The sequence below is a fragment of the Hydractinia symbiolongicarpus genome, chromosome 9 (genome assembly GCF_029227915.1).
Source record: "Hydractinia symbiolongicarpus strain clone_291-10 chromosome 9, HSymV2.1, whole genome shotgun sequence".
NCBI classification, from domain to species: Eukaryota; Metazoa; Cnidaria; class Hydrozoa; order Anthoathecata; family Hydractiniidae; genus Hydractinia; species Hydractinia symbiolongicarpus.
Window position 1 is genome coordinate 4,100,903 of NC_079883.1, and position 14,214 is coordinate 4,115,116.

General features: G+C 33.2%; 2 protein-coding genes across 2 annotated transcripts; both read left to right on the forward strand.

The window, feature by feature from the left end:
• Positions 1-546: 546 nt before the first annotated feature.
• LOC130656607 (serine/threonine-protein kinase Pink1, mitochondrial-like) lies at positions 547-5,126 on the forward strand. The gene is made up of 13 exons (XM_057459498.1): positions 547-655; positions 750-872; positions 1,936-2,013; positions 2,124-2,203; positions 2,289-2,399; positions 2,561-2,620; positions 2,737-2,773; positions 2,848-3,299; positions 3,382-3,436; positions 3,717-3,822; positions 4,221-4,382; positions 4,467-4,548; positions 4,625-5,126. The coding sequence occupies exons 1-13, from the start codon at positions 592-594 to the stop codon at positions 4,700-4,702; spliced, it is 1,488 nt and encodes a 495-aa protein (XP_057315481.1). The 5' UTR covers positions 547-591; the 3' UTR covers positions 4,703-5,126.
• A 17-nt stretch (positions 5,127-5,143) lies between these two features.
• Positions 5,144-12,726, forward strand: LOC130656606 (uncharacterized). Its single transcript, XM_057459497.1, has 18 exons — positions 5,144-5,757; positions 5,825-5,985; positions 6,217-6,336; positions 6,422-6,499; positions 7,843-7,947; positions 8,069-8,222; positions 8,506-8,594; positions 8,975-9,016; positions 9,089-9,146; positions 10,105-10,171; positions 10,244-10,327; positions 10,426-10,544; positions 10,614-10,694; positions 10,946-11,069; positions 11,523-11,598; positions 11,674-11,821; positions 11,923-12,002; positions 12,249-12,726. Exons 1-18 carry the CDS (start codon positions 5,293-5,295, stop codon positions 12,364-12,366), a joined length of 2,169 nt encoding a protein of 722 aa, XP_057315480.1. The 5' UTR covers positions 5,144-5,292; the 3' UTR covers positions 12,367-12,726.
• The last annotated feature ends 1,488 nt before the right edge of the window (positions 12,727-14,214 follow it).

The window sequence follows — 14,214 nt, forward strand, 5'->3', positions numbered from 1 at the left end:
AATATTTCTTTTTCATTTTTTACTTAAAAAAGCTTTAATTATATACAGCATTAATTCAAGTTTGCCTCCTGGTAACACTGGTGAAAGTTTGGAAAGTTGCTAAAAGAATTTTTTTTTTCAAAAATAAACTATATAATAAATAAATAAATTATTAGTATTCTTATGGAAAAAAACTAACTTAAAAATGCATGTTAGATGAAAGGCTATTTTTGTGTGTTAGGTGTATAATAGATGTTCAGTCTTTTTTGCATATGATAAGTTGTGGTTGCTTGTGAAAATGGCTGAGGGTTTAGATGTTCAGTGCTCATGCCTGTTGTATTTTTAAATGTCCTGTTATGTCTCCAACATGAGCATATACTTATAACAAAGGCGAATTAAAAACAATTAAATAATAATAATGAATTCTGCTATGATGTGTCTTAAAAAATCCTTGAATCCTATAATTATAATGCGACACTAATCAAAATGGCTGTGTGCAATTTTTTATATTCATATACATAAACCAGTATGTATATAACAGTTGAAATATGGTTAACATACTATTTATGAAATAACTAAATTATTTTTTAGATGTAGTAAATACATTAAACAATGAACATATTTCGCCTCAGTCGAGAGATTTTAAAGGGAATTGTTGCAGGATCCAAAAAATTAGGTATGATACCATGTACATTGAGTTTTGTTATGAAATATTAATCCTTGTTGCTTTGATTTAAATTTACAAATTCTTGTATTTTGTTTGTTTTTAGCATATGACCAAACCCAGTGCTATAATGTTTGCAAATCATTAAAATGGTCGCTTATACCAAAACAAAATGTAGCATTAGAATGGAAGAACATTATTTGGAGCAACCCGCTCCATAGTTCAAGAAGTAAGCGTAATAAAGTGCCCTGTAAAACTATGTACATGTAAATTTACTTAAATACCTTTATACAGACTAATTTTTGTGCAAATAATTTTTTTAGTGCAATAGCAACATGAATGTAGTTTGTGTAAACTGTAGAATTACTTAATTATTAAGGAAACAAATGAATGCAGAAATAATAATGCCAAGTTTATGTTGCCAATTTGTTTCTTCACATATTTTCGCATTGTTTTAAAGAAGAATAAACATACCCAAGTTTTCCTTTAAATTTAGTAATTCCCACATAGGATGATAGCAGAAACAGTAGCTTTTAAGGTTACTATATTGCTACTTTTAGTTCTGCAAATTTAAAAAAAAAATTGTGCGTTGGGATTTTTTTCCATGTGAAATGAAATAATGTTGCTCAGCTAGAATTGGGGGAGCAATTAATGGCTCAGCTAGTTTCTCATTTCTCAGAATCGGGCAAGCCTTTGCATGAGCAAGAGCAATTGCTCTCCCCTTATTGATAGGCTTGGAGATATAAGAGTTTTCCTGATGTAAGCAGAGACCAGCCAAATTCTAAGAATTTTTTTTATATATTTGTATTTGTAAATGTGTTAACTGCTGCCCTGCTATTGTATTAAGCTTGTTATGCTGATCAACAAAATGTATAAGATCAGATACTGTTAAAAAATGGTTGAAGAAATATATGGGGGTTTAAGCTTTATAAAATTGTTTCTCTTTTAGTTCCAGGTGGTCCCTAGTTTACCCAGCAGAAAATTGCGTTTTCACATAATTTTCTGTACCAAATTTTATGAACTAAGTATAACTATAATTTTTGGGTAATATGCGGAAGTTAGTTCTTGCATGAAAATTATTATGATAAGGTAAGTAACTAGTTAAATTTCTTAAATAAAAAACAAGAAGAATAACTTTGTCCTATATCTCTGAAAATAGGAAAGTTATTTAAAAAAGAAAATTTAGATTAATTTTTTGTTTCCGGAGTTATAAAAAGCATTAAATGCTAAAACAAACTTTCTACAAGGAACTTTCACTTATGCATCTGTATATGTTCTACATTTTTTTCCAGAACAAGCTTGCAACAAGATTTTGCACAGATATACAAAAAGGTTTACATTGGTCTCCTTTATTTCAACCTATCTAGCTGGTATGTGACAATTATTTTTCATTGTACTCCTCAAGTCATAGAAATACCTTTATTTTTTATCCATAAAATTTAAACACAAGTTTCAAGCAAATTTAACATCTTATGTTTAGAACAAACTAAGACATCATACAAACCATCCCTACAAGAATGTGCCCAATCATTTCAAAATAGCATTGGACAAGATCTAGGGGTTGGTTATATATACAACATGTAATTTTATAAAAAAGCCACCATTTTTTCCTACATAAAATAAGATTAGCAAGGTATTTCTTTAGGATGACTCTGTGGAAGAATATTCATACTCTTTCGACGATTATAAACTTGGCAAAAAGTTAGGTCATGCATGCAATGCTGTTGTATATGAAGCAGATAATCATGGGAAAGAGGTGAGCTGTAGGAGGTCATCATACTTGTTGCAGAACATTAACAAAAATAACGTAAAGCTATGCATGTAACATTATTTTTTTTAAGTTTTTACAGAAAGTTGCATTCTAGTGACAAATACACTATAACAAATAATATATAAAGATGCAGCTTTAATTTTTAGTGTGCAGTAAAAGCTATGTTTAACTACTATGCCAAGTCATCTGGTACTGCCATCTTGCAAGTATGTATCTTTTCCCACTCCTTGTATTTTTCCTTAAGTTATCTCGTACCAATAGTGTGGTTTTGCAACCGCCTGCCTCACAAGAATGTAACGCATGCGTATAATTTCGTCTTTAGGCTTTTGAAAGAGAGTATAAAACATTGTCAAATAAAGGTATGATATTTTCACTCTAATATTTTTAGTTATTTTCTTATTATTTTACTAAACTTAACTAGTTATGTTTTTAGATATATTGAAAAGACATCCCAATATCATAAAGTTGCTTGCATATTTTGTTGATTCCACTCCTGTTAATGAAGAACTTTTATTAACTTGTCCTGCGGCTATACCCAGAATGCATGGTGGCCATGCTCGAAGCAAGACTTTGTTCCTTGTGATGCCGAAGTACTCATGTTCATTGCAAGTGTTTCTTCAGAACAATAGTAATCGTCTCTCTCGTGAAGTCAGAGTACTTTTGTTTTCTCAGTTGGTTGAAGCTGTTGCTCATTTAGAAAAAAGTGGTGTGGTACATCGAGATATCAAATCAGATAACATTCTCATCAACGTAAAGGATGGATTTGATTGCCCTCAATTGGTTTTGACAGATTTTGGAGATTGCCTCTACAACAAGAATATGATGCTCTCATATGAATCTGAGTATGTACACAAAGGTGGGAATGCAGCACTTATGGCACCAGAGGTATGCTTGCTCTTTTTATTAATTTCTGTTTACGAAGTAAATGGTAGTGAAAGATATTTATATTAATCAAATTCTTGTTTAGATCATCAATGCTGTGGCTGGAAAAAACCAAGTCATCGATTATTCCAAGGCTGATGGTAAAACGGTTTTGATTTTTTTATATTATGAACATAAAGCAGAGAAAAAATGCTGCACAGCAAACATCACTTAGGCCTTTTCTAAAACCTTCCGAGAAAATATGTAAAATCTTATGTTACCCTTGCCAACATGAACTTTGTAGGAAAAAAGTTAGGCCATATGGCTATCCTTATTGTTGAATAGACTCACAAACCTCCTTGGCTTACAACAATTTACATTTGAGAGATGCCTAATTAACACATTGCCATGTCTTTTTTTGACATTTTTTTTCTTATTTAGCATGGTCTGTTGGAACACTGGCTTATGAAATTTTTGGTTTTGAAAATCCATTTTATGGTCAGTTTGAAAACACATGTTACAATGCAGAGAAGTTGCCCAAGTTAAAGTAGAATTTTTCTTTCAATTTTACTGTAATAACGTACTGTAATAACTCTACTTAACTCCTAAGTGTCTATTGAATAGTTACGATTGCTATGATTTAATGAGGTTGAAAGGTAAGGTGCTTATCTCAAAATTTTAAAGTAAGAGATTCAGTGAAGAAAATGAGATAGCAAGCCGACTTTCTGAAACAGAGCAAAACAAAGTAGTATATATGTAATTCACTTTAACAAATCAAAAGGAAGAAAATCACATTTTTGCACAGGCTGGTTTTTGTTGATGAAGGTGCCCAAAACAGGGTGGAACCCTTAATAAGGAAATAGCAGTGTTCTTCAGGCTATTTTAACTTTTCTAAACATAGATGAAAACAAAATTAAAGACAGGTGATAATACAATTTTTTTTAGGTCAGGCAATAAGATAGTTGACAAAGTTGTTCACAGAATGCTCCGACGTGATCCAGAATTAAGACTGACTGCACGCAATGCAGCTACCATTTTGTTTTTATTGGTTTTTGCTCCCAAACAATGGTTTAATATTAAGCAAGTGGAGGAAGAGGCTATACACAGGTGCGCATAAGCAGAATTCAATGACTTGTTCGTTGTAAATATCGATTGAGAAATTTCTCACATAACATTGTCCCTTTGTTATAGTTGGCTTCTTGAGTTGTCCATCAATGCAAAGCGCATGTGCTGTAAGCAAAACGATCTGATGGACTTGCCTGTGAAACAACAGGTGGAAATTATTTGATAAGTTTTGAAAAAGGTTGAGTTTTGGTAGAATTATAATTACTTACATGTTCTTTTTTTAGCTGCATATGGTATTTTTGACAAGAATAACATTCAGAGAGATTCGCAACTGTTTAAATCTTGTATCAGAAATAAAGTAATGGTGTGAACAACTTGTACCAAGCATCCTGTGCAACAAACACTTAATTTACTGTAATATAACACTTTTTATGCTCAGTATGTTATAATTTATTCTGTCGTAGATAAAGGAATGAACCATTTGGCGATACACATATAAAATAAAATTGTATTTCTCTTTAATTCCTTTTTTGTCATAGTTTTACCAAATGATTAGCATAGAAGTTCAGATAAGAAGAAAATTTTCTGCAGATATTAATTGTCTTTATTAGTCTGCGATCTTATTATTGTTTTTTCTTTGTCTTTGTTTTTTCTTTGTTTTCTGTTTTTTCTTTTTGTGAGTTAACTGTTGTACTGTATGCACGTAATTATTTTTTATGACTTGATTATTCTTGTAGTTATGTAAGTATTATTAAATGAAAGAAAACTACTCAAAATGTTACACAACATTCTTTTTTAGCTATGTGTTTTTGAGGGATGACTTTTATGCATTAATAAAGGGTGTAGTGGTTTACAATACCATTCAAAGGAATCTACAGCTAGTATTATGCCACTTGTTTAGAAATATAAATTGTGTTATAGGTTCATATTTATATTCTTTTAGTGTTGAATTATGAATGTTATTCTTCAGCAGTATCCATCAACATTAAAACAATGCTTTTCAATACGCTGTTTGCAGTTTTCAAGCATCGTCTTCAATATTGAGACAAGACATAAATTTTGCACCAAGGCAAGTTTTAAAAGGCCCTTGTTATCGATTGAGAAAATCCCAGAATACAACAGAATAACAGCTGATGAGGTAAAGAAATCAATTCCAAATCTTGTCAAAGAAGTGGAAGAAAAATTTGAACACCTTGAAGCGAAAATAAAAACTAAAAAAGAATACTCCTGGGAAGATGTGATTACAAACTCGGAACTTTTGTTTGATAAACTTGGATTAGCATGGAGTGCGGTGTCACACTTACATCATGTAAAAAATAACCCTTCCTTAAGAAATGCTTTTCAGGAAGTGCAACCACAAGTAGTGACTTTAATCAACAAAATATCTCAAAGTAGACCAATGTTTGATGCTATGCAGGTGATTTAAGTTTTTTTTGCTACGGATAGCATTGTTCTATTCCTTGATATACCAAAATCTTCTTTAGTTTCTAGAATCTAAAAGTAATACCTTGGACGAATGTCAAAACAGGATTATTAATACAACATTGAGAAGATCTAGACAAGCTGGTGTACATTTAGAAGGGGAAGAGAAGAAAGAATTTAATAACATTATGAAGTCATTAGCTGAACTTAGCACCACTTTTATGTATTTAATTTAATTTATTGTATTTTATTTACAAAAGCTCTATAATAGAATATATACAGTTTGAATTTTAGTGTAACGGCTAACCTGGCGTATAGATCCGATATAAAGATTTTTGATTTAAACCTAAGAAGAGAATAAAGGAACCATCTTTTTATGAGTATGAAAGGCTCAGTGGTAACTATATAAAAGGCACAGTAAGAAAGATGTTAAGTTTGTTTCAATTTACTATAGGAACAATGTTTTGGACAGTACTAAAGAGTTTTCTCATATCGTGCATCAACGTGAAGATTTGGAAGGCTTACCTCAATCCTTGATTAACTTAATGGCATCAACTGCGTCTGTGCAACTAGAGTGAGTGTTGATAAACAGTTTCAAAAACTTTTAGATTTGAGAACAGATGCTTATTTTTCTTTTCTATTTTATCTTGCTTGTTTAGAAAAGACATTGATCCTGACATTGGACCATGGAAGCTCTCCCTCGACATGCCATGTTTTGAACCATTTATGAAACACAGGTAATTCTTTGCAACAAGTATAGAGTTATTTGTACTTAGGTGAGGGGTCGCCAGTTATTGAATGGCGTGGTTTTGAAAAGGGATGGAATATTTTATTACGGCTTAACCTTTCTAGTTTTGGTTTCTGTAAAATAAATTTTTACCTTTTTTAATGATAGTGTATTATCAGTTTGTCTTATTTCTACTGTACACTCATTTCTTTTTTATAAGAAACCACTTTAAGAAACTCACTGGTAATTAAGAAACTGTCACTAGTTTTGAAAATGTAAAGAATTTTAAGCAAGTAACTTTTTTCACACATTCCTCCCATCAATCAATCGAATTCGAATGGCATTCAGGTATTATTAGCTGGTATGACAAGAAATTAGACAAATATAGAGTGGGTTATACTGACAAATAGAAAACTTAAAAAAAGGAATTAATTTCATCTTTTCTAGTGTATATGGTTAACAGTGCCATAACCGCTGGGGGGCAGGGGGCACAGCCTCCCCCCCCTAATATTTTTACTTCTAAAAAAAGCAAAGAAAGAAAGGGAGGAGGACAGAGAGAAATGAAAAACATAAAACAGATGTTCTACTCATGGTCAAAACCACTGAATGTTTTAAGGGGGTGGCAGCACATTTTAAAAAGTCCAATTGCGATGTAAATTTTTTTTAAAGTGCTAGCACCCTTAAAAATTCTAGTGTTTTTATCATTTTTTGTATTATTGTAGTCGTGTAATGTAAATATGTATCTCTTTCTATCTTTTGGTTTCTAATGAAATTTTTATCTAAATTTTGATGCCAATTGTTGACGTCTGGAAGGTCATTTTCCGCCAATCTAGAGATGTAAATTTTAAATATTTTCCACTCGCCGCCCACTATATACAGCGGCTTCATATATCTAATTTTTCTATATAGCCCCCCCCCCCCCCCCTCCAATATTAAAATTGTGGTTATGCACTGGTTAATGACAGACTTTTCGTTGTGTCAAAACCATGATTTTGATTTAAAATCCCTCATAACCCTATCAGCAGGCCGTTCGGTAAAAACCAAAGGTACTGAATGCTCATGCAAATTATGTAACGCAGTACTTAGATTTTGTTGGGCTTATTATATGACAGTGAGTTGTTTTGTTGTTTTTTCATTTACTCGATTTAAATTTTATTTTGATTATATACTTTTAAAATTGAATATGGATAAGGATATAATAATACTGATAATAAACCTGTGGTTTCACTTAACTCCTAAAAACTTCTCTTTTCTGGTATCCATGATAAGAAATATCATTCTGAGATGCTGAGGCCCTAAAAGTCATAGAAGTAGTCGTTTGCTGTTGTGAGCATATTATTCATTTTGTTCCAGTGTAAACCGACGTTTACGAGAAATGCTATACTTAGCGTATATAAGACGCGCATCATCTGGCAAACAAAATAATTCTGAGGTGATTGAAAAGATTCGACAGCTGAGGTGTGTGTTTAATATCTTACTTGGTATTCAATAAATAATTGACCTTATATATCCTATGCACACCATAGAATATTTACATCTTCTGAAATGGATGATTTGCAATGTATTGTTGCTGTTGTAGGAAGAGAAAGTCAGCCATACTTGGCTATCACGATTATGCAACCTTGTCGCTTAGCAACAAAATGGCAGATCAACCAGAGAATGTGTGGAAAATGTTAAATACATTGAAGGAAAAGTCGAAATCTATTGCAAGTTTAGAACTGAAAACTTTGCAGGTACGAATTTTCGTTCTGTCTTTTACAGTCTGCATAATCAAATTTCTTTATAACCAATCAGGTTATAAGCAACCAGGTTAACAGCAACGGTGCTAAAATCTGAGAAACTTCAGTATATACTTTTTTAGTACGGTTGCTGTTTTTAAAAATTTGCTTCGCTGATGGTTATTGATACGATGTTGTGTTTCTTCTGTTTTGCGTTCCCTAAGATGATCGTTTGTCGTCGGTTATTATTCTGATTAAAATTTGCAAAAATTGGGTTAAATGTGTATTTTTCTACCAGGAATTTGTGCAGAAGCATGGACATGAAGGCGAGCTCAGACACTGGGATATAGCTTATTGGAGTGAACGACAAAGAGAAAAGTTGTTGAGGTATAACAACTTGCTTTTTACACGATTTAGAAGTGTTTTAAAAAAATCATTACAAGTTGATCATTCAAATAAAAAATTTACCGTCCTTTAATTTATATTCTCGCAAAATTTTTAGGCATCTTTTTAACCTTATTCATGCTGGACTATTTGGGCTCCTTAATGCTGGGGCTGTTGCCCAGACCTTAAGTAAAAACTTGATCAAAGAAATTGTTTATCTTGGCATTTTTAATAAATACGTCATCAAATTTCCTGACTTTTATAAAAATTTGGTTAAATTCGGGATTTGTGAATTATTTGTAAAATTGCTTTGTATTTAGGCGATATATATAAAATAATGAATTAATATATCTATTTTATTTATGTATATCTATTTTATTTAGTTTAAACGAAGAAGAATTGCGCCAATACTTTCCCTTTCCAAGGTAGGAATCTTGGCCATATTTATGTGCAGATATTTCGCGATAAATTACATAAAAACCCATTTTTCTATTCAGGGTGTTAGAAGGGTTGTTTGCACTTGCAGAGGAACTGTTCAATGTTAACATCAAAGAGGTAGGGGAAGGTATCCTAATGAACTAACTACTTGTGCTCTGTAACAGCAGAAAAATATTACTAAACTAAACGAACTGTTAGAATTCTTCAGTGTGCTTATTCGCTTGTGGTAGTTCCCAATCCTCCCCATGCTCTTCTCACACTCTATGTTCTGTTTGGCAGTGAGTTTACATCTTATTATGATCAAACATTCTGTCTGTGTAAGAGACAGAAAATATACCAGATCACTGAGAAATTGCAGTTTAAGTCTTACCCCCCGCTTGAAAACGACTTATCTCTAACCACTGATATAAATAACATCAATATTGAAGAAAATATCTCTTATGTGAACAACCAACATCTGAAACAAAAGCTACCGCGTAAAGCGGCAAATAGTAAAGTCATTTTGACGTCATCGTGCAAAATGATCAAATTTTTATTAGGGGACTCGTGGGAAAGTTTTTGCATACACTCACAACGTCGATAATTTTGGGTTCTAACGTTGGATTTGTTGCTCTATCCGAAATATAATCGCTCAAAACACAAACAGGTATAACCCCTATCCCTGTAATTTTAACCACAAATCTCAAATCTGTAAAGCTTAGGTCCAACCCAAAATTCGTTAATAAATAATTTTAAAATTTCTACTTTATTTTACGAGCTACGAGTTGATATTGACTACAATCTGAGCCTCGTGTTTCTTATACGCATGTTTTATAAAACAAAGTATATTTAGCCCCTTATGTAAAGCAGGAATATTTTCGTAAAGATGGTGTCGGTAATGAGAGATTTTACCGTACACTATTCTCTTCAAGTAAGCAACAGTAACCAATGTGAGGCCTGAATTAAAGTCAAAATAAAATGTAATACACAAGCAGCACATTAGCCCCAATTTTAAATTAGACCATGACGAGGCTGAACAGACATTCAGTGTTGCATTTTCATTACAAATGCAATTACTTTCCTTTCATGATATCAGGCTCCGAAAGGTGAAGTTGAGATATGGCATGACGATGTGAAATTCTTCAACATCTACGATGCTAGTGGTAAGTAGAATTTCACTATGCGTCTCATTTAATTTTTACGCTTCCACTTCATGTTTTGACTCGATTATTCAGGTGATCAGGTAGCATCATTTTTTCTCGATCCATACTCTCGTCCGGAAGAAAAACAGGGTGGAGCGTGGATGGATTCTGCCTTAGGTAATGTTTTGTTACTTTTAGAAGTTTAAATAACTCTTGTTTTTTAAGTGGATCCAGTGAGCTTTTGTAAATATTATATTTGGAACTCTTTATCGTAGATCGCAATGATGAGTTGCATCGTCAACCAATCGCATATTTAGTTTGTAATCAAAGCCCTCCTATTGGTGACACTCCCTCGTTGATGACGTTTCGAGAAGTTACCACGCTGTTCCACGAGGTGTGATGGCCTTGCTTACTATAAAAACACCATCAAAAAAAGATATTCATAGTTTATTTGCTTATTTAGTTCGGCCACGGTCTCCAGCATATGCTAACAGCAGTAAAGTATCCATCGGCTGCCGGTATAAACAATATCGAATGGGATGCAGTATGTAAAATTTAGTATTATCCATCTCTTTAATTACTTGTTAAACTTTGTAAAAAAATTTGCGAATACCAATCCTTTTCTAAAAAAAATGTGAAATTTAGTTTTTGAATATACGCAAATTTCGCATTCTTCTCTTTCAGCATTCATTTCTTCCCTCAAGATTTAATAACATGTATAATAAAACAATTTGGAGGTACAAAACGACCTCGTGTGTCAATCACACGAATCTTTCAAGTTTTTTCACACTTTAGGTCGAGCTTCCGTCGCAGTTTATGGAAAATTGGTTGTATGATTGGGTGACGATGCAAAAAATTTCTTCTCATTACACAACAAGTGAAAGTTTACCTTACGAAATGTTTCAGCAACTTCGAAAAGGTTGTTATATCAAATTAGTAGCAGGGTAGAATTTCTCTTGTGTAAAAAATTCAATGAGTTTTTTTAGCCTTGAAGGATTATCTAATTGTTTTTGATCTATTGAGATTGACCCATCTTTAAATACATGCTTTAGTGATTTTCTTCTCAGGTGTTTTGTCCCAAAGAGAACTTTTATGAAAAAACTGATCACTTTAGCGATAATGGAGCTTATTTTTAACGAAATAAACTTGTGCGAGTTTGGGAAAAATGCGGTATCGCGAGCTATTCTTTCCCTACAGGAATACCTCAAGCGCTTGGACATTTATTTAATATTTAGTTAGTCGTGTGATATCGTTTTTATGTTAACCACAATTTCAGTGTCGGTTAAGACTAGGTTGAGAATAAGTCTGCCGGATCTGCTTATTATGTTAAACCTCTTCAACACGGTTCTATGATTTTTGTGTACCGTTCTAGGAAAGGTGTATCATGCAGGATTAAGCACGCTAAGACAACTTTACTTCTCCGCTTTGGATATGGAATTACATACAAGGTACAGAGTTTAAATTCCAATGATTCAATTTGCCTTGTTTATTCATGTTCTTAAAGAAGTAAGTATTCTGTTTAGCGAAGACGATTGGCGGAGTGTTATGAAACGTGTATCAGATGACTTTACAGTAATGTCGCCTCATCCTGAAGATCACTTCCCATGCTCGTTCCTGCATATTTTCAGTAGCAGTTACGCAGCTGGTTATTACTCGTATATGTGGGCTGAAGTAAGTGCTCTTCAATTCTCTCCACTTATAATTGGCGGGAGGGTTAACAATTAACTTATCTTAAAATTAAACTTTTCTTCCATAATTTGCTTGCCTTATAGGTTTTATCTGCTGATGCGTTCTCCGCCTTTGAAGATGTTGGTTTGGATGACAGAGACAATATATCCAACTTGGGCAAAAGGTTCGCTAGTTTTTAACGACAAAATTTTAGCTGAGCTTTTCGGTGAAATTACTATTATTAATGTTTAAAAAAATGGTAAGCAGTATTTGCTGGCTACTTAAAGATTCATGGATGATCGTGTTTGTGTTACGAAAACGTTATCTTTTTTCATGTTTTGAAAATGTAAAACTTCCATCGTAGTAGAAACTTTTATCAAAAAAGGTCAAATTTTTCAGTTAACACTAGCATCTCTGCCCTTTATTTTAGATTTCGAGATACTGTATTAGCTTTGGGTGGTTCAAAACATCCCGACGACGTCTTCTTTCAATTTCGTAAAAGAAAGGCTACCGTTGATGCTTTGCTTAAGTCACGTGGTCTTCAATAGATACGTCATCGACGTTGATGTGGTGAGAGTGTGTACCAAACATTGTTGTACAAGCTGATAAAATAAATTTTTATGCACAGCGCTGTTTATTTTATTAAAAGACACTAATGTGATTTTTAAGTGGAAGTATTACAGAGGACTTAACAATCTAGATTTCGTTATTACAAAATCATTTGGACCTAAAGAAGTGCTTAAATGGTTACTGGTCAGTGTTAATGTACTGTGAAGTGGAAATCCCGAGATCAAAGGTACAGACTGCGACTTGAGTGTAACAGTATTTCTGTTTCAACAGTGGAACATTTACTCTGCAACTTACAATGTACGGAGTTTTAAGAATAGATTAGTTTCAAAAATTTTGTTTGTGCCAGTTGTTTCTTTATTTGGCTATTCTGGTTTTGTTGACTTTGTTTGCATTTTACATACGAGATAGATATTTTACATGGCTACATGGCCTCACAAATATTGAGAATTACACCCTGTCTATTATTTCAAAAAAAAAAGGCATGGCTTAAATTGGTAGTCCTAAAGTATCTAATACTCATGACTATTTCATGCTCTTGAAATTTATTTGAGTAGTCGTTAGCCCGTGGAAAATCCACGGGTTCGCCCGACCTTTTTATACCGCATTGCGTGCTTCTCGCTATTGCGCAGCTGAGCTACCATTTTGCGTGACAGACAGACGTATACGGGCATTATAATATAGACTAGTCGTTAGCCCGTGGAAAAATCCACGGGGTCGCCCGTCCTTTATATATCGCATTTCGTGTTTCTGTAACAGGACGCGGTTTCCGCGGACAGACAGACAAAATACGGCTATTATTAAAGAGACTAGTCATTGCCCGTGGAAAAATCCACGGGATCGCCCGTCCTTTATATTAACCTGCCGTAACAAAGTGAACAAAAATATATCGCATTTTATATTCGTGTTTCCGTAACATCATTTTCTAACTCAGCGGGGGGTCCGCGCAGAGACAGACAGACGGAATACGGCTATTATTAAAGAGATTGCAATGGTCGATTTTTTATTCATTTTGGTTTTACCGACCCTTGTATCCCTTATGTCAGAAATTTTTCAAATATTGTCAAACTTTCGGGAATGTTTATATTTTTAAAGTCAGAAAATTGGTAGAGATGTTAGGTTTACATTAACTACCTGAAAGTTCGATAATTGTGTTGGCGGTTTGTAAAAATGAAGAACACCGGAGAAAATAACAATCTGTACTTTCAATACTTGAAAATGCAAAAATATCCAAAAATTAACTTTTAAACCTGAATTTTTGATAACAACACATCGAATTTTCAAAAACCGATTCGAGAATGCGAGATGACACATTGTTGCTATGAGTAAAAAGTAAACTTTTAACCGTTTATATTCTCGAAATTTTTTGACAATCAACTTTTTTAATTACTTTAAAGGCATTTTTTAATCCGCTGAAGTGTAAAGTCATCCGTAAAAAATATATGCGAAATATTTGGACATGATTTTCAAGCATGGTAAACAAAATGCCAATCACATGATGACAATGTAACAAGTTGCACTTAAAAATGCGAGAAATACATAACGTGTGTAAACATTGGAGAAAATAATCCCGTAGATAAAAAAACTGATATACACGATATTTTGCGAAAGGGCTTTTAGAATATTCAACCGCAAAATATTTGCGAAAAGCGCGAAAATTATTATCTACAAATCTCACCATCACTGGCCGGAAAACCAGCTATTTTTTTCCATAAAGCAAGAGGGAAGGCTTTCCTCCCGGCTACGTGACCAGAGCGAAATCTGAGAACAAAGCAAATAAACTCTTACTTACGTACTACTCAATAATGGTAGTTTGACTTGACAGTAAG